Here is a 23,253-nt window from a genome sequence, read left to right as displayed (position 1 = left end):
CAGCTTTAGTGGCACAAACACTCACCCCAACATCAGTCAGCCCACTGGCAACCAGAGGCAGACACTGAAGCTCAGGCCCTGCTGCACTGGCAGGGCTTATTCCTACAGTTAAACCCCTGGCACAAACGGAAGGAGCTGCACAGACTGGTACAGGTATTTAATAGGCCTGAGTGAACACATAGGCATGGGTATGGACAGAGAAAACACAACCCTCTGAGACATGCAGACTAAACACACACATGCAACCAGCTCTAGTACAGGAATGTCTCTAGGAGCAAACACACAGCAACCACTTGATCACGTTTGAGTTTCCAGTTCCACGTACATTGATCTGAAGTGACTCACGGCACCAATCTGCTCAAAATCCTGCTCATTTCAGCGTCTTTTCCCTCCTTGTAAAGGCAGCTACAGTCCCCACTCTGTGGGGCTGAGTCTGCTGCACCCACCAGGCTTGGAGTGCCTACAGGCTGCTGCACACCCAGCCCCGAAGGGGTTTTGCCTGGCCCAAAAGGGTCCTGGGGCCCCTGCAGCAGAGCTGAGAAGAGCCTTGGGCAGCAGAGAAGGGTAGCCAGGCTGAGACAACTCTGAACTCACCACCCTTCTGGCAGCCTCAGCTGAGGCTCCACTGACTCTTCCTGAGTGACTCCAGCAAAAGCAGAAGGTCAAGCTTTATGCATTTACAAATACCTGTTGCAATTGTTCTGATTTAACAAATTTCAACATTTCCACGTGCTGAAAATGCCCTGGAGCGTGGCCAGCAGCAAGCCTGGATGCCCAAGGGGAGGGAAGCCCCCCACACGCTCCTGGCACGGGGGCACTGTGCAAGCAGGAGGGCTCCCCTGCCCTGGGATGGGTGGGCAAGATCCCAGGATAACAGCCCTGCCTGCCTGCAGGAGCAAGCGGCGCCTAGGGGAGGAGGGGAAGTTCAGTCAGCCCAGTATTTCTCTGGTTTTCAAGAAAAACAAGGCAGACAGCTGTGGAACAATCCTTGTGATTACTGTCCTCGTCCTTCCAAAGGCGTGCTGCTTCCCGGGCTGGCAGACACAAGCTTGTTCCAGTTGTCTGCTGCACGCTGAGGAGCTGCTCCAGTGAAACGTGACAGGTGGCTGCGCTACTCACAGGGTGAAGAGAGAGAGGAGCGACATCCCAGCCGGCACAAACCCGCGGCCAGCTGCGAGCATGTGGCAGGACACAACACCGAGGGGCTGCAGGAAAAGCTCAGAGCAGGGTTTCTTCCCCATCCTCTTCTGACGACATGATGAGTGGGTCTGGGTTTGCACTATCCTACAAAACAACAACCAAACATCACAGAAAACGTGCTGAACTCGGAGCTGCTGAGGTACTGCTGTGACATCTCCTACAAGGAGAGGCCGGAGTCTCAGGGAAGCCGAATGCTCCCAGGGCTCACCCGATGCCACCACAACTGTGACACGCTCCCGGAGGGGAGGGAGGGCGGAGGGCTGTGAGAATTAGTGCCACCGCAAAGGGATTTATTTGCACGCGATTTGGGGAATAGGAAACAACGCAGAAGCCGCCACTCAAAAGGACTTATCACCCCCTGATCCAGCTACCGTCAGCAGGCATTTGAGGAACGGACAAGGAATGGGACGAGGTGGTGCATCCCCAGGAATCAGCCTGGGCACTGCCGGGGGCAGTGGCTGCCCCAGGCAGGACTCACCTGACGGGAACTGCAGCTCCTGTCGCCCCCGTCAGCGGCTGCCGGGACACTCGGGCTCCCTCCGACGGGGCCGTCCTTCCTCTGCTCCGCGGGCCCGGCACTGGCCGACACAGCGGCCACCTCGCCCTCTCTGGTGTTCTCAGGGGCACTCGGCTGCTCGTCCCCGGCTTGCCCTGCATCCCGCTCCATGCCCGGCTCCTGCCGCCCGTGCCTGCCCCGCGCTGTCCCTGTGGCTGCCGGCTGTGGCGGGGTGCCCGGGCACAGCCCCTCGCCTCCCGCTCCTCTCGCCCTCGCTGCCACTCCCCCGTGCCCGGGGCTGCTCGGGGCGGTCTCTGCAGCGGCCTGCTCCCCCAGCGCCCCCGCTCCGAGCCCCCCTGCGTGCCCGAGCGGCTCCGTGCCCGGCTCCGGCCGCCGTGCTCCGGCCGGCCCCGCGGCCCGCGCCTCGCCCCCTGCTGCCGCCTCCCGCTTCCCCTCGGGCCCAGCGGCCGCGGGTGCCCCGGCCGGCCCTTCCCCGGCGCCCCCCGGCTCCCCGCCCGCCGCCGACACCGGCTGTGCCCCTGCCCCACTCTGTGCCCCCGGCGCCGCTCCCGTCACCCCGGCCTGTGCCATGGCCCCAGTGCCCAGCCCGCCAGCCCCGGGCAGCGCTCCGGGCCCGGCCTGCCCGCCCAGCACTGCGATGGCCACCAGCCCCGGCTCCCCGGCCCGGCTCCCGCACGGCCCCGCCGCCGCGCCCTCCCCGGGACACCTCCCCTGCCCTCCCGCTTGCCCACACCTCAGCCACCCCTCTGTCCCCGCTGCCGGCTCCTCTGAACCTGCTGCTCCATCTGTGGCCTCCTCTTCATCCTCCGAGCCCGCTCCGGCCGCCCCTGCAGACCCTCCCACCGCCTCTCCTTCGGGCTTTCCTTCCACTGCTCTCTCTGTCTCTGCTTCGCTGCCCTCAGATGGGTTTCCACTCCAAAGTGCTTCTGCTGCGCCCTCCTCCTCCTGCACTGCCAGTGTCTCCTCCACCTGTGATGACCCCTCAGTGACAGGATCCCCCCGAGCACCCCCCAGTGCTCCTAACCCAGGTGCCACTTCCAGTGCAGGACCCTTGTCAGCCTCCACAGACTCTTCTCTCGTGTCCTCCACTCTCTGGAGAGCCTGAGCACTCTCAAGTGCTGCTGCAGCTCCTGGGACAGCTTTCCCCATCTCCATCCACTCTTCCTCTGACACTTTCAGCTGGGAAAACTGACTTGGCTTAACAAACCCTTCCCCTCCAGACATTGCCTCTCCTGTTTCCATATCCCCTGGTGCTTCCCAGAGAGCCCCAGGCTTCCCCAAAGCCTCCTCCCCTTCAGAAAAGTCTTCTTCAACAGCCTTTTCTCCTTCAGGGCCCACAGCTCTGGCATTCCCATGTGTAGCTGCCACATCAGCATCCTCCCCAGCGTCCTCTCCCTCTGACACAGCCGCCACCGTCGTGTCCTTCCCTGCAGACCCTCCTTGCCCCAGGGGCTCCCCTGCCTCGGACACTGGCTCGCCCACCTCCTCCTCTGCTGGGGGCCCTCCTGCTCCTTTGCGGCCTTCGTCTGCAGCCTCCTCCTCAGCGGTGCCGCCAGCCCCCTCCTGCCCCTGGGGCACGGCTCTGTGTGCCTCCCCCCCTGGCAGCGCCCCAGCTGGCCTCTCTGTGCCAGCTGCGGCCTTGCCCAGTGCCACCTCTCTGTCCATGCCCCCCGCCAGCACCTGCTGCTCCCCAGGCGACCCCTCTGTGCCCAGCTCCACTGCCGGCCCTGTTCCCTTTCCTGGGGGCCGTTCCTGTGCCACGGTGCCCTCCTCAGGCGCGGATTCCCCCAGCGCAGCCCCCGTGCCTGCCTGGGGCAGTGCATCCCCTGCCCCTGCAGCTTTTCCTGCGGCCTCTCCGCTGCCAGCATCTCCCCCAGCAGCCCCATCCTGCTCCAGGGCTTGTCCCGGCCCTGTCGCCTCCCCGGCTCGTGCTGCTGCCTCCTGCACATCCAGGCTTCTCCTCCCTTCTGCCAGGAGCCTTCCATCTGCTGCTGTTGGGAGATAATCAGACATTGGTTTGCTCAGCAGCCTGCCAGTGCTATGTGCTTCACAGGGTTAGTGCCCAAGGTGCCATTTCTGCCCAGCCATGAGGGACAGCAGCCTGGGCACCCAAAGAGAACTTGCTGTGCTGCTGCTCATCACATCCCTGCACTCTGACCATGATTTGGTACTGCTGTTCTGGCATCTGGCATAAAGAATTTAACTAAAAGTGTTGATGCAAGGCCAGTCATGCTTGTCCTGCCTGCTCTGCCCCCCTCCCTACCTGCAGGGAGCTCATGTGTGTGTGCAACACCTGTAAGCTTGACAGTGACACGCAGAAACTCAGAAATAGCTGACAGATTGCTCATGTGAAATATGCGCAGAAAGGACAAAGAACATTCAGCTTCCTGTGGACTCTGTAATTACACCAGGGAATAATACAGGGTTAATTCCTGCCCCTGGGAACCAAGGCATTTCCCAAGGAGGCGGCACACTACCAGGAAGCACATGGTACCTCACTACATTCCTGCTTTCCACAGCCATTTTCTGACTCACAGTTGTTTCATGGCCTGCATTCTTCTTCTAGAACCATTTAACGGCCAAAAACGCATTAATTGTCCATGACTACAGATGCCACCTAGTCATCACCTGATTTTTACAAGTTAGGTAAGAAAAAAAGTACAAGGAAACTTTGATAGCCAAAGGAAAGGAAAAGGGCAAACACTTCCATTACAAGACTTCAGGTAATCCTTGTGCCTGACTGACAGCCAATCTTACCTCCACTGGCACTATGCTCTGTATTTGCTGCATTCTTTTCTTCCTCATTGGCACACAAATCACCAGGCTCAGGGTCAGAATTCACAGGATGATCATTTCCAGTTGCTTTTGCTGTTTCCTCCTGGACTGGTTTGCAGTCTTCAAAAACTATTACAAAGAAAACAGGAAGCAAGAAAGAGAAACTATTAAAGAGCAAAAAGGGAGTAGAAACCATTCAGCCATCTCAGCTTTAAAATGGTTTAAAATTCATTTTTGGCCAAATCCTTTCACTTTAAGCACTAGCAGACTGAGCCAGTGCTAATGTTGTGAGTGGATATTGAGCCCACAGCAGCTGCAGCAAGGATGAGTGCAAGGCAAACAGAGCAGCACAGGCATGCAGAGCTGTGCAGAGGGACTGTACTCACCCCCTCCTTCCTCATGCCAAGGAGGCTCTTCGTTGCCATCCTCCTTGCTCAATACCCTGCTTTCCCAAGGCACTGGAGGACGTTCCTCCTCCTCATTCATGTTACTTTCTCCTGACCCAGTCTGTTTGAATTCCCCGTTAACCTCAGGATTTTGATGCTGCATTGCCCTTATGTTTTCATGAAAAATTCTAGTGTCTTCCCTTGCTGTTAGATCTTCTGGTTTTGTCTTGTCTGCTTCATCTATTCCTTTCTGTTTCAGTGCAGAATTCTCTTGATTTTCCTCCACTCTGAGCAGTTTCTTCTCCCCATTCTCATTTCCACAGTGTGCATGTGCTGCACTATCAGATGTACTTTTGATATTGCAGTCCTCTTTGAAATTCCTATGGTCTGCCTTCATTTCAGCTTGCGAGTCAGTCTCAGTGCTGCACTGAGTGCTCATGGATGAGAGAGAGTCTGCAGGCCTCCTCTCTGAAAACCGCAAATTTTAAATTAGTATTTGTCACTTAACCTCTGCATTCACTGGGCACTCACAAAGGGACACAATCCCATCCAATAGCATTCTCTGAATTATACCATCTGAGGATATTGTGACAAAATTCCAGTAAGTGTAAATAGAAGAACATTGCCCAGATATATGAAGTATTAAAATTAAAGCCATTTAACATGGAGGGGTTTTTTTTCTGATAATAGAAATAAATCAAATCAATAGTAGTTCTATCAATAACATAGAAATACACCACCAAATGCACCTTTAAATATGGCTCAGACAGGGTTTAATACAGACTCTTCAGCTTCATTAGATAAAAGACTTCAACCACAGCAACAATCCCTCAGCACCCTTCTGTTCACTCCTTGAATATTAGAAAGATTTCTAAAACCGTGTGTAAACCCTTCAGGCTGAACTGGAGATGAAGTTCACTGTCTCCTCTAGAGAAACATACAGGCACCATCATATTAAATTCATAAATGGAAAATTTGAGGGGGAAAAAGGCTGTAATTCTTCATCGGACAGTGAGCTGAACAGCAGAGCTGACTGCTGCACAGCCCTGCTGCTGTCCACAATCTACAGGGTTCAAGAAGAGATTGGTCTAATTCAAGACCAAAAAATCTAGTCAGAGCAAGAAAATAAAAGTGTCAGAGCTATAATCTATGCAGAAGTGCACTGCACTTCAGTGCCACCATTAATGGCAGAGAAAACAGATTCCAGTAGGAAGGGCATATGCAGATCAACATACATACTGGACACGTGCAAACTGTAAAACATGCATCAGGTCAGCTTCTCCAAGCCTTGTTATGACCAAAACTAACCTGGTAGATCATCTTCACAGTCCCTGTCATCAGAATATCTTTTATCTTTCTCACTGTCAGAGGCCTGCAGTGCCTTCTGAGATGAGGTTTCACTCTCCTTTCCATAGTCTATATTACGGTTTTTATCATTTGAGGATGACTTTGACATTCCATTCATTTGATCACCAATCTGTCCCTCTTCATTAACTTCCACATCTTCAAAATCTTCATCATATTCTAAAATAGAAGAATTGTACTGTGAGACAGGAAACAGAATTCACAATTAAAAAAGTTCTCTTTAAGCAGACAGAAACACTGAGCCAGTGTTAACATTCTGAGTTGATATTAATTAACATCATTCATCTCCTTTTGCCCTTGAATTTGCACAGTCTTTTTAAAGCCATGAGAGAATCTAAGACCACAGATAGGAATTGTGAGAGCATATTATCATAAAAAAGCATTGTGTATTTCATAGAGTAGCAAAAATGTAGCAAAACTAAAGGTATGAGTAATACATTAAATCAAAAATAAACAAAGTTACCAGCCATGGAAAGTGAAAATTTAGAGCTGGGAAAACTCAGAAATTAAATGTAAGAATCTCTTATAACAGGAGAAAAACTGGATGTGATGAAAAAAAATTAAAAGCAATTGAGAAAGCTGGAGAAAGGTAATATATTATACCGCAAAGTACAATAAATGTATATTGACATGGCTAAATAGCAGAGAAGTGTCTTATAAGCTCAATGAATTTAATGAACTCCAGCCAAAGGGCACTGCAGAGGCACTGTGTTATCACAGTGCTCTAACGTGCTCCTCCAGGACCCGGGGGAAAACCCAGTACAAACAAAGCCTGCACAGAATCACCACTCTTACACCCACATTCTGGAACTCAGGCAGGCACTAGCCTGACATCTGATAGACCACAGAGTAATCATCTGATAGACATCGGATAGATCCCTGAGCTGGAAGGGATCCACAGGGACCCTCGAGTGCAGCTGCCGGCCCTCCACAGCACTCTGCTTGGCTCTGGAGGTGAAACCCCTTCGTGCAGATGCAGCAGAGAAGCTCTCCTTGCCCCCAGAGCTGTGCTCTGCACATCCCAGGCACAGCACGGGGATGGCAGGGATTCCCACCCAAAATCCAGAGCTGTCCTGCAGCCGCGGGCTCCCTGCGCACGCAGGGAACACACTGCACCACGGAGGGCAGCTGCACGGCTGCCACACCAGCTGCACTGCTGCCACACCATTCCTCACTTTGCAGGTTTTATTGCTGCCCTCCCTTCCTTCCATCAGGGCTTTTAACGCACGGAAGTGACAGAACACCAAGGACAGAAATGAAGAGTTCCTGATGCAGAACCAGTCAGGCAAACAAACAATTACCACGACAATGAGAACTAAGGGAATAAGGAGATTTATTTTTCTGTATTAAAAATCAATTGAGATTCCAATTGCAGTGTTGGCAGTGAGGTCTCTGTCAGGAGGGCAGTTCCTCCTGAAGGAAAAAGGCTTCATTAATCCCAAACACACATCCGGAGGGACTAACGACTGTCAGATGAGTAGCAATACTGCAGAACTGCGAAAGCAAAAATAGGAATAGGAAGTAGGAATTAAAATCTCTCTGTGAATGCGATTGCCTCCAAAGAAGATTATGATAAGGAGGAAGTAAAGGCAGAGACTGAGCTTGATGCCTCTCCCATAGCTGAGTACACCTTCCACTATCCCAGACTGCTCCAAGCCCCGTCTGACTTGGACTTGAATGCTTCCATGGATGGGGCAGGCACAGCTGCTCTGGGGATCCTGTGCCATTGCCTCACCACCCTTCCTTACTCTCTTTCTTGGCTCTTGCAAACCACCTCATCCTGTTGCATGGCTGAAAGGAGCCCCTCCAATTCTGTGGCCCAGATACAGACATCACCGCATTTCTCATGCCTCAGTCAGAGCTGGTGGTCCACAATCCCAGACCTTCTCCAGAACCATCCCCTCCCATTTCTCATCCCCTGCTCATGTTTGGGAATACTATACCACTTTCACTGGTGGTTTCCTGAGTGGTGGTTTCCTGAGCGGTGCCTTCGGTCTCCACAAAAGATCGGTCTTCTGTTTGTGCTTCTTCTTCTACTTCTTCTCCTATTTCTCCTTCTATTTCTTCTCCTTCTTCTTCTTCTTCTTCTTCCTCGCAGCACTCCTGTTCAGAGTCGAGTGTTTCGTCGATAGTGTCCACGCTGTCCTCTTGGCTGGCTATGGTGAGCGACACCGAGTCTTCAATGGATTTGGGCAGCACGTTGCTGTCACAGGGCTGGCTGTGCGCGCAGTAAGGAGAGCAGGAGCACATGTGCGCCCTCGAGTAGAACTTCAGCTTCTTCTTGGGAGGGTATAGCTTTTTGTCCAGACCCATCGCAAGAAAGCACCTATAAAATAACGCAGATTGGGAAGTGTCACATTTTTCTTCCTTTGAACAACAGAGGGCAGCAGACACAGCGAGTTCAGATTGTCATTAGCAGGGACAGCAATGCCCATCTACCTCTGCCCGCCACAACGGCTCGCAGGAGAAGCGCCCCGAAATCCCCGAGAGCTCCCCCAGCACAGATGCAGCTCTTCCCTGAAGCACTGAGGCAACCACTGACACACAAACAGAGCCAAAATTATTACAGGTGCCCGTTCATTTGAAGCTGCACCGAGCATTGGCTGTGAAGACAGGACCACTGAGAAAGGCAGGCAGACGTGTTCTGGATCCAGATCCTGCTGTGTGATAACTCCCAGCAGTGTGATAACTAAGGGTTTGTGGGTAAGACTGGGGGTTCTGTACTTATCTGCTGGGTCTAAGAACTGTGCAGGAAGAAGAAGGTTGAAAGTTAGCAATTTTCTGCTTCTGTTCTGTTTACCTACTTAAAAGAAACCCAAAGAGATGGAAAACAAAGCGTTTTGAATGAGTTGTTGAGACTGCCCCCTTGTATAAAATGGAGTGATATGCTCCCCCTCTCTCTCTCTCACAGTCAGGAGCTCCACAGAACTGCAGACCCTGGCCAGCAGAAAGCTCTCAGAGCAAGGCTTGCAGCGTGGTACAGAAATCACTGCAGCATCACCTCGCTGTGAGCCAAAGCCTCGACCCACCAGGGAGAATCAGCTGGGACTTTACTGGGAACCAGAGTGGGCATTCCATGTATGTCATACAGCAGAAAACAAACCCAAGTGCACTTGGCCTGAAGGGGCGTGAAAACAGTTGTCATTTGTGGGGAAAATCGGGTTAATGGAGATGATTTTTAGTTATCAGATAAGGTCAGCTGGATTGATAAGAGGCAGGAAAAGAGAGATATCACTAAGTGTAAGAGGGAAAGAGGGACAGAAAGGGAGAGTAACTTAGGAATTAATTAATCCAGTTTTTGGATACTATATTAAATTCTGAAAATTCACTTCACATCTTTATAGAAATCACAAAAATCTGAGATTGGGGCATTTCCTAAAATCTATAGCCACTACAGGCATTCTGAATTGTCAGACTGGAGCAAAAACTATGGTACAAAAAACTAGCATTTTTTTCCTAGAATTCAGTCCTTGCCTGAAGGAACAGAGTACACCTCTGTGAAGAGTCTCTTGTTCCAGCCGCTAGCTGCTCTTTTAAAAATTATTTATTAAAATAATACAGAAGATTTTAAATTATCCACATGTCCGTAAGTTTATGTATGGCCAGAATCAACAATTACAGAAAAGGAAGATTTTATGAAAATTAAAGCCCCTTGGCAGAATCACAGCTGTTGGTCACAGCACTGACATTTGCCCAAGACCTTTCTGCACAGATTTGGTTTCTGAACAATAACAAATATTCAATGCTGCCTTATTCTGAAGCTAGGACTATTATAACAGAATCTCACTTCAGAGGCAGAGCTGGTTAAAAATCAATTATCACAAAAAAAAGCCTCTGGACACCACAGCTAACTGAGCAGCACGCTTGGTGTTTATTCCACTGCCACTGTGCCACAGCCACGCGGGTGGCACACAGAGCCCACCCCGGAGGCACTGCCCCGTGCTCCAGCACAAGCATGTGGGCACACAGCACCGGAACCGGCTGCGCTGGTGCCCTGCATGGGAGCCCTGACAGATGCTCTCACCCTGCCCCAAGCAGTGTCCCCTCTGTGGGCACACAGCACAGGAACCAGCTGAGCTGGTGCCCTGGATGGGAGCCCTGACAGATGCTCTCACCCTGCCCCAAGCAGTGTCCCCTCTGTGGGCACACAGCACAGGAACCAGCTGAGCTGGTGCCCTGGATGGGAGCCCTGACAGGTACCCCCACCCTGCCCCAAGCAGTGTCCCCTCTGTGGGCACACAGCACAGGAACCAGCTGAGCTGGTGCCCTGGATGGGAGCCCTGACAGGTACCCCCACCCTGCCCCTTCCACGGGGCACTGAGAAACAGAGCAGGCTCCACAGAGCTGCGTGGATGGACCCAGGGAGATGGAAGAAGAGAAACAAGTTGGAGTCCTTGTGAGCAAAGCACGCTTTCTCCATACCTGTAGCAAGGAGGGGCTCCTGCCACGTGGAGCACCCTGAAGTAGGTGTTTCTGCGCTGCAGCCGGCAAGGCCTCTTGGTCTGAAAGCCTCTGTACTCACAGCAAGAGCTCAGCCTGTCAACTTGGAGCCCGTTCAGGAAAAAGGTGAGGCTGAACGGGTAACCAAGGTACCTCTTAGAGATGAACTGGAAGGTGTCTGCAATTACAGAAATAAAGGGTTCAAAGAAGAACATGGTGCTTCACTGTCAGCCTGTAGCAACTGCTCTATCTTAACTGCATCGCCACAGCATCACCACATCACCCTCTGTGGACAGGCACTGGGGTTCTCAGGCCTGTCCAACAGTTGGTTAAACTCGACCCCTCCACACACACAGCCCTGGCTCTTGCCAGCCCCAGAATCCTGAGCTGGGACAAGTGTCACACTGTCAGCCTGGCCACTCACTGCTACAGCAGGACAACGACCAGAGCCTCCCAGCCATTTCCTGTGTCCAGTTTTCCAGAACACAATTCATCTTTTACTGCTGTGATGAAATTGCACTCATACTTCCCAAAAAGAGATGGGAACTGGGCTCTCACTATGTACTTTTCCTTCTGGAATAAGAAACAACATTCACTGACTCGTATTAGCAACTCAGATAACCCCCCTTTAAGGACAGTTTATTACTACAGCTGCTCTATTAACCATATATCTCTAGAGATAATTAGCATAAGCAACAAGTATTTTGTTAAATCAATTCTCTAAGTTCTTCTACCATCATTGCAAAAGTAATTGTAACCTCACTTTCAATCACGGGACAGTAGATCCAGGTCTAATGTGGAGGCAGACGGTATAAACATCCCTGGATGCATATATCTTGACCAAGCTGAGCTGTAATCACTCTGATGTCAGGGCAAAGTTTTAGCAGAAAAAGCGATGTTGCCACAATCAGTATGAACTCCCTGGCTCCATCCTTACCTCCTTCCAACAGGTCGCCTTTATAGACACAAATGTTTTCTGTTCCACAGTATTGCTGATAGACTTTGATTTCATCCTTGTGATCACGGAGCGACACGTGCTTACTCTTTCCTAGGTAGATCATGGTGACCAGGGCATTGCTGCATAATGGGGACTTGGGGAACCCATTGGTATTCTGCAGCAGAAAATGCACAGAAATGCCTTCAGCTCCCAGCTCCAACAAGGGGCAAAAACAAAGCTCACATCTGTGCAGCCCACGCTTGAGACTTCCAGGCTTTTATAACAAGAGGTGAGCTGATTAAATGGGGAAGTGTTTGTAACATGCAGAGGGTGTGGGACACATTTCCAACTGAAAACCCAATGCACTGAATAGCCCCAAATTTCAAGGACCAGGTTTAATGACCCATATCATCCCACCCAGTTCAGGGTTCCTACAACTTTATTTACAGGAGTTAAAACTGGCTGCAGACAGTGTAACTGATGCAGTGTTCACAGACTCAAGGCATTTCACAAACCCCTGAGATTCTAGTGCCAGAGACAGGATCAGACTGACTGAAGTGGCAAGCTTTGAACAACTGTTAATCTACGTTTTGTTCAGCCCCTTTTTTCTCCCCATGGTGGTGAAAAACACCAAATGTTTTAGTTTACAGGGACATGCATAGCAGTTATAAATATTTTAATAGTTATACATTTTCTTTACGCAAACTAGGTAAGCACATCTTTCAGCATCAGGCAAACACACCAGTGAGGAATGTCACACACCTGTATGCAGACAGAGACTACTCACATTGATCAAGAACTGCTCATTGAAGCCCGTGGTGGAGTGGAACCATCTCTCGACGGGCAGCCCGCGCCGGATGCCGGGGATGCAGCGGTCCCCGACGTGCGGGCGCGGCGGCGGCACCGGGGCCGCGCGGCGGCGGCGGCGCTTGCTGGGCCGGTACGGTGACGCACCGGACATGTAATCCATGGGGTTCCTGAACTTGAGCTCGCTGCTCTGCCTCTGCAAAAACATCTCAGTGGCGTGACACCGCTTCTGCAAAACCCCGAGCATACGGACCGGCCACGGTCTGTCTGCTCGGTACACCGAGCAACAGGCACCCTTCTGACACAGCTCTGACCTGGGCCTGGAATTCTGCTCATGAAAATATTCCTGTGCTAAACCACTTTCTTTTAATCTGCAAGGCAACATCCATATTGCTTGAAAATGTCACCTTCAGAGATACGGACAGCACTGCACACCGAGATCCCATCTGAGACAGAGCCCTGCAGCACTGCTGCTCCCTTGCAGCTGGAAAGCACAGCCCCAGAGCAGCCAGTCATCCAACAGAAACATCACTTGGCCTCAGTTATACAGGATGTGCCTCAAAATGCTGCTTGCTCATCTGAATAGGGATTTAGTCCTCTGCAGAATGAAATGGACCACAGCCCATAAGAGTAAGACATTATAGAAAACAAGTTCTGTAAACGCTGCATGCTGTAGCTCTGAGTTCTGCATCATGTTCTCAGAACTTACATCTGATTTAACTTACATCTAAGAAACCATTAAATCACCTATAATTTGAGTAGACATAAACAGGACCAACCAGCAGATTCTTGAAGAATCATGACCATGCTGATGCACAGCAAGCACAGATCAGAAGGGAGCTATTTACACCAGTGGTAGCAGATCACAGTCCCACTCCAAAGCCCTCTCACCCCATGGAATGCATATCACAAAACCAATTACATTATGTTTTTCTAGAACAGAAGACAAGTCCAAATATCACTTGAAAGTAACTGCAAATATATCAAGACCATGTTTGACTCTCATTCTCTAAGCTCACTAGTGTGATTTAGTAGAAGGAATCATCAAAAAGAAGGAATTTTTTGCTACTTTGCTACTCTGTAGGTGATGATGAAAACTTGTAGGACTTGCAATTGAAAACATTCCAAAGTTTCTGGAGTCAACCAGGTTCTGCCTCTCTCTCTCTCTACATAAGAGAAAATCTACATAGAGGGAGAAAATTTTATATGCAGAAAGATTTTATACTATAAAAGGTAAGTCACCACATTTTTCCTCACTGTGATCAAGAACTGGGCATTAGACCAGTAAGACAGTGTCTTGAAAATTGAGGGGAAGTGAAAAAGGACAGTTTAAATAAAAGTTGATGCCATTTGAAAGGGATGTTCCCTGTCGTGTACAGTTCTGGGAACCACAGTACTTAAACAATATTACAAAACTGTCCCTAAAGTGGGACAGTTTATTTTCAGAATGAAGTACAGCCTCACCCCACAGGCAAATTGCTGATAATGTTCCAGTGCATGACACTTCTGTTTGGAAGCCTTTGGTGCAGACCCTGCTGCAGCCCCACCAAGAAGGGGGGTATATTTCCTGTATATTTCCTGGAGCTGTATTTGGTCACAAGGAACTCTACAAAAGGAGAAAGAAAACAATGACAAAATCTCAGTGTATGACTCCCAGTGCAGAGCAGCATCACAAAGAAAAATAATAGCACTGATGAAGATATCTAGAAGTGGTGAGTGATTACAGGTACCTACAGGACATGACATTTTCTAGTCTGCCTCCAAAGAGCCAGACCCCTTTAGGCACCCCTAAATGACCATTCAAAACAACTCTTGGCCATAAATACAAGGTTTGCTACTATCTCCTCACTATGCAGTCTTGTAGCAAACACAATGAACTCACAGAAACTGTAGCAGTGTGCTATGGACTTCAGCACACGGACCCAGGGAGAATGCACAACAAAAACGTACCGTTTTTGTTCAATTTCACAGATTTTTCTGACTGTTTTATTTCATGTTTTCCTTGTATACCCTTCAGAATACCAAGTTAAAATGTTAACATCCAACAGCACTGTTTAACTGAGGTTCACTCACCACCTTAGAGACGGGAGGCTCCTTGGCTCGGAAATAATAACGTCCATCACCATAATCAAATCTAAGTCTGGGTCCCCTCTGTATGAAAAAAAGGTCATTCAGGGCTCAAAAGTTTCTCTTCAATCTGCATCAATTATCATTATTGATATACAGAACCAGTTGAAGCTGACCTAGATATTTGAACTTTGACTTCAGGCTTTAGTACTATTATATTTCAAGTATATTTTCATTATATTAACACTCCTTCTTTGCTGTTCACAAAGAGCTCCTAGACATAGCCTTCTGAAATGAGCTCCAGTCTGATTTCATTCCCTCAACTCTGTTTTCTAAAAGACTCCCACCTTTTTCAGGGCTTTACAACATGCGTAACCTTGTTTGCAGCCCCTGTGTCCACTGACAATGCTCAACACACTGATACTGGCCTGCCTGAGGTCATGAGGCAGATAAAAGGGAAAGCAGATTTATCAGACAGCAAAGGTTTCTGGGGTTTTTTCTAGGTTCTGATGTGCCATTCCTGCAACTCTAGCTTCTAGAGATTCCTTAACCCAACCCAGCAAACAGGAAATGAGCGTCCAGTGATGAAGGATGTGGACCTAATGCAGAATGCCCCAGTGCTGGGGTCTGTGGGCACACCTGGAGCTGTCTGTGCTGCCCTAATGCAGAGTGCCCCAGGCAGTGAATGCCCTGTGCTGGGGTCCCTGGGCACACTCAGCTGTCTGTGCCCCCATGGCAGAGTGCCCCAGGCAGTGAGTGCCCTGTGCTGGGGTCCCTGGGCACACCTGGAGCTGTGCTGCCCTATCCAGAATGCCCCAGGCCTTGTGCTGAGGTCCCTGGGCACACTGTGAGCTGTCTGTGCCCCCATGGCAGAATGCCCCAGGCAGTGAGTGCCCTGTGCTGGGGTCCCTGGGCACACTCAGCTGTCTGTGCTGCCCTAATGCAGAATGCCCCAGGCAGTGAATGCCCTGTGCTGGGGTCCGTGGGCACACTCAGCTGTCTGTGCCCCCATGGCAGAGTGCCCCAGGCAGTGAGTGGCCTGTGCTGGGGTCCGTGGGCACACTCAGCTGTCTGTGCTGCAATGGCAGAGTGCCCCAGGCAGTGAATGCCCTGTGCTGGGGTCCCTGGACACACTCAGCTGTCTGTGCCCCATGGCAGCCCATGGAGAGCTGGTGGACTCACCCGCAGCGAGCGCCCGGTCCGCTCTCCGGACACCAAGGGACAGAGCGCGTGGTGGTTCCTGGGGGCGACGGGCGGGTGGGGGGCGTACATGGGGGACACTTGTCCCATCAAGCGCTCGATCTGAAAGAAAGGGAATTTATGTCTCTGAGGCACTGCATCCAAAACCAGTGATGTCTGTCTCATTACATCTGTCTGTCACTGGACAGCTGTGATGATCAGCTGGCCTGGGCCCGATTGAACAGCTGGTTAAGGAAAGAAAGAAAATCATGGGAGAGTGTGAGGGACAAGCAAAGACTTGTCCCCACCTCTGATTCATTTTCCTGCAGCTCTCTCCAGCTGCTGACCCACTAGAATCAATTCATGTCTGTTTCTGTGTATCTCACAATTCTTGGTTTGTTTGAAGGTCTCTTTCTTTTTTAAACTTGAGCGCACCTGCCACTTTCCTGCGGTGACTGCAGCCTCTCCCCACCTCCTCATCTCACCAGCCCAGTGCTGGGATGGCTGCCCCACTGGAAACAGACATCCCTGTCTCTCACCCTCCCTTGCTCAGCCATCTGCCTTTCTCCTTTCCTTTCAGATGAGCGACTCAGATGAATTCACTGAACAGATGAGGCGAGAATTAAATTACACCACTGGCTCCAGCCAGGCTCCTGCACCCCAGCATGGCAGCACAGCACACACAGATCAGGTGTCTGCATGTGTCTTTCTGAAGGAAGCAGTTCTGGTTTACATTCCAAAATTATTCAAGCCCAGGATCCCTTGACAGGGTGCCTGAATCACTGCTTCCATGGGGTGACTCCCTACCACAGGAGTTCCATCAGCAAATGACACCTTTGCAATTTCCATAGTTATCAGTGTCTTTCAGGAAAATCTCCTCCTCTCTTTACCCCATGATTTGCTTATAGATGTATTATTTACAGTTTAACACACCTGACATTGTTTACCAGCTGCTCAATGAAGCAGCCACCTTCTCAAGGCACTCTTCTCAAAGCACTCAGGTTCCTAATACAGAAATAAAATTCTGAGCATGTTTCTGCCAAAATGAGGATGACTTTTCCCATATGAATTCAGGTGATTGCATGGGGAGAATAACCAATGACTTCTATGGGATTTCCATGACCATAACTAGAGAATCAAGTTCAACCTACATGACAGCTAAATAAAGACTCCTAAAACTCTTTGATTTGTCACATGCCAGTTCTGCCCAAATTCTGTGGAGAGGCAAACAACCAAACACATGAGCTCAGTGCTCATTAGCAGTCAAACGCAGAGAGGTCTAGAATTACTGGGAGGAGAACATATCTTGAATTATTCATTCTGGTATGGTTCCCCATTTCAAAACAGAAATAGTAGAACGAGAAAGGGTAAAAAAATAGCAACGGTAATGAGAAGCCTGGAGTGGTTCACGTAAGAAAAATTCAGACTGAGGACCTTCAACTTGGAAAACTGAGAAGGAATGTGAAGAACGTATGTAAAACCACAGATGCCTTGGAAAAAGAGAGCATTTAATAACTTTTGTCATACCGAGAACAATGGAGCATCGAACAGACATATCAGACAGCAGATACATTTATTACTATGCAGAAATGCAAGGAGATACCATTTCATGCAATTCATTATTAAATCACCCAAACAAGAGCACAGCAGAAGTAGAAGAATAACTAGATTCAGAAGGAATTAAATGCATAAATGGAAGCTCCTGAACTTCTGGACAAAGGAGATGTAACTGGGGCAGGATCATGCTCTGCTTGCCTGTTTCTTGGACTTTTCCACATCAGAGGCAGAGCACTTCTCTCAGTGAACCACTGGTCAGGCCCATGGTTACCACCCAACACAGCAAAACTGCTGAAGCCTTACCTTGGCTGACTCCATCGTCTCTTTCCTTGCAGAACAGTCAAGTCTCCTGTTAATCCCCAGCTGATGATGATGCTATCAATATAAGAGGAAGAGAAATCCCATTACTGGCCATCATGAGATGTCAGTGTGTGCAAGACCTCTTGCTTCTGTCCTGCTTGTCCCATGCCTTCTCCCTGGCCACTACTCTCATTGAGCCCTCTAATAAAACTACTGTGTATTGAATCTATTTGCATTTCACCTGCATGTATTCACGCAGCCAAGGGAACAACTGAGCACTGGTACAGTTGGTAAAGTTGTAGGAACCAGCTCCATTCCTGATATCCCATAGGAATGTGCCCAGATTTTGTACTCAGACAGCATATATATAAATATGTTCAAACTGGTTTGTTTTTATCAGAATTTTGTTAAGCAAACTAGCCCTGTGAATATCATCTCATAATCTGAGAGCTGTCAAAAAGCAATAAGGAAGGCAGGGCAGTGCCTGCTCTCACAATAGCATGGTTTGACAATGAGAGGCCCGTGGAGGTTTCATGTGGGGAGCCTCAAGCACAAAGTCTGTCCTTTTTCCCAGCAGGAAAGAGCCTTCCAGGGGAGCACGAGGGCACACATGGAAAACAGCCCAGCACACATCAGCAGCCCCTGGATGTCAGTAGGGAAACACCCAAGAAGGCTCATATAGTAGGAGTCTTAGTAAAATATGTATTGTATATTGAATATTTGTATATGGGCCTTGCCCTGATAAGCCCTGGTTGTTTTTGATGGGCTGCAGCTGTAGCTAGTGAAGGTAACTGGGATAAAAGGGCTGGGCTTGGCCAGTCAAGCTGAGCTGACAAGGAGCCCTAACAAAGAAGGAGCAACAAGTAGGAGAAGAAGTCAGAGCTGTGCAGAACTGCCCCCAGGAAGTATCACCGAGAAGCTACGAGACTTTAGAAATATGGTTGTGACAGTATGGGACTTTAGAAATACAGCAACAAGATTGCAACAGGCTCACACATCCTCAGTAAGGGCACACCTCAATGTCAAGGACTTTATGATATATGGCATCAGCCAAGCAGCCCTGGACGTGTCTCTGGTGGTCCCTCCTTATGGCATTGAGGCGGTATTCCTTCTCCGGTATGATTCTGCCGCTCCTGGAGATCTGCCAGACACAAACAGAATGCTACTGAAAAGGAGAAGATGAAATAAAGTACGTTTTGAAACAATACAATTTCCCAGAAGACCACTTCCTCCCTCTGGTTTGCCTCTGCTCTGCCCCTGCCATGGTGTGGAGCTCACCTTCCAGCGCTGTGTTATCTCTGACCCCGTGAGCTCCACCAGCCCCATGGAAGGAGCAGCAGCCACATTTCTGACAGCCCAGGGCTCAGCCTTACCCTCCACAGGCCACTGCCCAAGGGGCGGCAAGGATCAAACACTTGCTGCCCTACTGCACCTGTCTGTGCACACGAGTCACACCCAGGTGGGCACCAGGATTTTTAACAAAATATTCTGCTTATTCACCTTTACCAAATCCTTCAGTTTTCCATTAAACACTTCTGAAAAATAACACTGAAGCTATTTAAACAAGTCAAAGATGCTTACATTTCACAGTGTAAAAACCATGAGTGAACCAATGTGATTCTGTATATCTGCAAACTGAAACACTTTGCAGAGGGAAACCAAAATGAGCAAAAGGGAATATGGGGTGGGGGGGTGGGGGGGAAGCATAAAAACATTTTGAATTGAATGTAGAATTGAGGAAAAGTTTTCAGTCTCACCAGTCCTGATTTCTGAAGATGTCGTCTTATCCTGGCATTGCTGAAATATCCAACCAGGTGTTTGTCTGTAAGACTGTTATAGGTTTCAAGAATACTGCAATAAAAAAATGAAGATGTTTATAATCTCCTTGACTGACAAATTACTACAGTCTACGTTAAACAGAGCTACCCAACAGTTTACTATACAAAATGCACAACATATATTACTTCCCGGTCTGGAAAACAGGACAAATAGAGAAGTCAGTGACACTAGGATGCAGTTGGTAATAGTCAAAATCCTTTCACATTTGTACAGTTTGCACACTCAGGTACATGTCACATAATATGTTCAGCCTGATCTCTGGGCTCTCTGGGCTCAAGTTACACAAGAGACTGAACTCTCTTGTTTTCTTTGCTGTAGATTTAGATGCGCTGTGCCTCTGTTACATCCCTTTCAGCTGGATAACTCAGTTATATGTCTATTGCTAGGCTGATCTGCCACACACAAAAGCATATTCAAGGAAATAAAGGAGAAATGCTTTGAAGTAAAGAGATCATGGATTTACAGGAATTTTACATAGGGTTTCACAATAACCTCAAAGGTAGCTGCCAACAATAAATTAAACTTTAAACAAACAATGTAGGTTACCCTTTTATGCCTGTTTGTTAAATACTGGTATTTATAGCAACTGTTCTATGTTACCTTTTTAATCCAGAGTTTGCATTTGAAACCACCAGATTCTACCAATTTTGCTAAGTATTAATTTATGGTATCACCTGGCAACTGCATGTTGAGGCAGAGGAGAAACTCAATCCAACTCCTTTTAATTTACCTCCCTCCCCCTAAGACATCCTGGACCACATAGCTAGTTAAAATGCAGCTCCCATCTGAACACAGTGATGTGGCAATTTCTGTTTCACCAAAGTCTCAGAACACGTATTTTCTCATTTAAATTATGAACAGGCTGGCCTTCAAATATATTGAATTAAATTCAGAGTTCAAAAGGGTATGAGAGGAAATAAGGAATTGTGTTGGGCCTGAACCAACATCCATTAAATCATTGTAAAGAATGCAAGCAGGCCCATCGGGGTCTGGCTGTGCCACAATTTCAGCCCTGGAACCTCCTGCAGCCATAAATGCTGGCATGGACCAGTGCCTGGGGGTAATTTTATATTTCAGGAACACTCCAGCAAATCAACCACTGCTCCCGTTTAGCCTGCCCCGGTATCAACACAAGGATAAGAGAAGCTCTTGTCTGAGCTGTCTTGTTCAAGGTTCCAGTATTAAAGAACCACACACAAAAGTCACCTTTAAAACCTCTGCAACAGGCAGAAGTGCAGAACTGACAAAATCCACGTTAGGAAAAAACACAGCAAAGGGAAAGCACCAGCCTCAGACAGCTCTATACAGCCTGTGTGTCACAGTGATCACATCCCTTTTCTGAGTATTCCTGGGACTCCTTTATCTCTGTCCATTTATCCTGTTCATTCTTCTCTCTAAAAATGCTGGGGTTTTATTAGGATAGCAGACAATTTTCCTGGCACAGAACCTAAACTGACTGATCTGTAGATTCCTGGAGTATGTCTATAGCTCTTCCCAAGATGAGTGTCATGTTTGCTTCTCTGGCAAACAGTGACAACATGTCACTCTTAGGTCAGTAATTTTATATTTCAGTTATTTAGAGTTCTATGATGCTATGATCATTGATGCTATCATTTATTGACAGTATGTTTGTTCTCAGCTGGCAGCTTACCCAAAGCCCTACACTCAGAGCCAGAGCTGAGTACCACAGTAAATTTTAAGACCGCTCTCACTCATTTGGAAGGATATCAAGACAAAGCCACAGCAGGCATCCTATGTGTTTTGTAAAGCAAACCTTCACAGTTAATATTTCACAGTGTAATTAAATTAGAGATCACCAAATAAATGCTGTAAGAGAGCACCAAGGCTTCAGTTATTAATTGGCAGAGTCACAGGGCACCATGGTGCCTGTGCTGTCCCTGGCACCCGTGTGCCATCACCCCCCCGAGGAAGATTTAAGCCTCACAACCACACACGGAATTGGGAGCCAAAGGAGCGTTCTGCTCCTGATCTCTTGTGCGGCCCAGGAGCAAGTTCTACCGCTGTTTGCTTACTCAGATCATCGCCCACTACACCAGGATGTGCCAAATTCTGTCACAGAGCCCTGCAGAGGTTCTCTGTTCCTCGCTGTTTGTCTGTGACATCAGCTGGGGGCAGTCCGGATCCTCTGAACTCAACACCTGCGGGTCCGAAGGCAGGTAACCAGGGACTCACTGCAGGCAGCAGCCCCTTCCCCACGGCTCCTGCCCCTGCGCGGAGGAGGCCTGACCGAGCGGAGCCCCGAGCGGAGCCCCGGGCTCTCCAGGCACCCCCAGCCCCGCTCTCTGCCCCCGCGGGCTGCAGGGAGGCGGCCCCGAGCCCGCACCTGCCCGCAGGGCCCAAGGGGCCCCGGCCCCACTCACCGCGGCTGCGGGGCGCTCATGGCAGCGGCGGGGACGGCGGGGACAGCGGGGACAGCGCTGCTCCGGCACCGGCGCGTCCCGGGCGTCGCCAGGAGACGGAGGGAGGGACGGAGGGAGGGAACGGGAGAAAGGGAGGCAGAGACGCACAAGGGGGAGGGAGAAACGGGAGAGGGCCGGTGCTCCGCCCGCAGCCCCAGAATCACAGAACCCCGGAATTGCTGGGCTTGGAAGGGACCTCTGGAGAGGCCGAGGCCAATCCCCTGCCAAGGCAGGGTCACCGGGGACAGGTGACACTGGAACGCATACAAGTGGGTTTGGAATGTCCCCACACCCTCCCCAGGCAGCTCTTTCAGAGCTCTGTCACCCTCCATGGAGAGCTCTCCTCACACTGAGGCAGAACTTCTTGTGCTTTAGGCCATGGCCATTGCTCCTCATCGTGTCGCTGGGCACCCCTGAACAGAGCCCGGCACCATTCTGTGACGCCCCTTGGACATATTTGTATGGATTGGCGAGATCCTCTCTCAGCTTCTCTTTTCCGCACTAAGCACGCCCACCTCGGGCAGTCTCTCAGCGTTAGAGACGCTTCAGATGCAACGCGGTCATCATCTCTGCGACCCTCTGCTGGACCCGCCCCAGCAGCTTCTTTAGTTGGGGCGCAATGAGATTAACCAAGAGCAGCTGCTTTTCTGAGCAATTCCACTCTTTCGTGTTTTAGAAACACATAGAACAGCAGCTTCCAGAGCTTGCATTGCACACAACTCCTCACTTTGAACCCCAAACCTCTCCTGCAGATGCCAAAGTCGGCACAAATACAAGAGCCTGTTCAGCCCTTCCAATCACCCATGGCACCCAGGCAAGCAGGCTGCAATGGGGAACCACTGCCTCCAAAATCCCATCCAGTCAAATCAGGAGAAGATTCTCAACAAATGGAGATAATTATTCCGCCAAATTCAATGGTCTGTGGCCCCCACTCTCTTCCTCACCCTTTTCTGCACTGCCAAGCAGCAGCATGTCCCAAAAAGAGAGCGAAACCAAGGACTCTCCAGGATGCCATTTCCTAGATTGGTGGCTTGCACAAATCAGATATACCTCATTAGTTCTATCCACAATACTTCTTCCAAAATTTAACAAAAAAATCCTTCAATTTATACAATACATTGGAAAATGACAGAAGAATAAGCGTTTTACGACATTGCCAACAAGTGGGGCCCAGTCCTGCTGGGCTGTTCTGCCAGGTCACCTGGCACCCTGGGATAATGTGCTAGCACAGAACTGCTCTGACACCTTCTGGTGACAAACTCCACTACAACCACGGCCCTTGGGACAACAACGATGAGGACAGACCAGAGACTTGCTCTGAATTTCTCCTCTAAACATCATCCATGATGCAGTGGCAGCACTAAGCAAGAAAGGAGCCACTGTAAGGAGCCTCTCGTTCATGTCATGGACTCCTACTAAATTAAGACTGAGTTAAAAATATTATTTGAATACAGAATATAGAAG

The 23,253-nt window shown here is 49.5% G+C and overlaps 1 protein-coding gene across 3 annotated transcripts; it reads right to left on the bottom strand.

Annotated features, from left to right (window-relative positions):
• Positions 1-142: 142 nt before the first annotated feature.
• ERICH3 (glutamate rich 3) lies at positions 143-21,910 on the bottom strand. Of its 3 annotated transcripts, none has more exons than XM_074545531.1 (15): positions 21,751-21,910; positions 19,288-19,381; positions 18,546-18,671; positions 17,534-17,605; positions 15,677-15,796; positions 14,504-14,578; positions 12,408-12,623; positions 11,621-11,795; positions 10,666-10,861; positions 8,187-8,569; positions 6,187-6,402; positions 4,879-5,346; positions 4,475-4,621; positions 1,679-3,708; positions 143-1,284 (listed from the first exon to the last, which is right to left on the bottom strand). In XM_074545531.1, exons 1-15 carry the CDS (start codon positions 21,768-21,770, stop codon positions 1,219-1,221), a joined length of 4,404 nt encoding a protein of 1,467 aa, XP_074401632.1. In that variant the 5' UTR covers positions 21,771-21,910; the 3' UTR covers positions 143-1,218. The 3 variants fall into 3 exon arrangements, with proteins under 3 accessions (XP_074401632.1, XP_074401633.1, XP_074401634.1); XM_074545532.1 differs by having other exon boundaries at positions 1,679-3,705; XM_074545533.1 differs by lacking the exon at positions 4,879-5,346.
• Positions 21,911-23,253: the final 1,343 nt, after the last annotated feature.

This window comes from Zonotrichia albicollis, chromosome 8 (assembly GCF_047830755.1).
Source record: "Zonotrichia albicollis isolate bZonAlb1 chromosome 8, bZonAlb1.hap1, whole genome shotgun sequence".
NCBI classification, from domain to species: Eukaryota; Metazoa; Chordata; class Aves; order Passeriformes; family Passerellidae; genus Zonotrichia; species Zonotrichia albicollis.
Note: the sequence above shows the minus strand (reverse complement) of the source record. Positions and strands in the feature narration are given on the sequence as shown.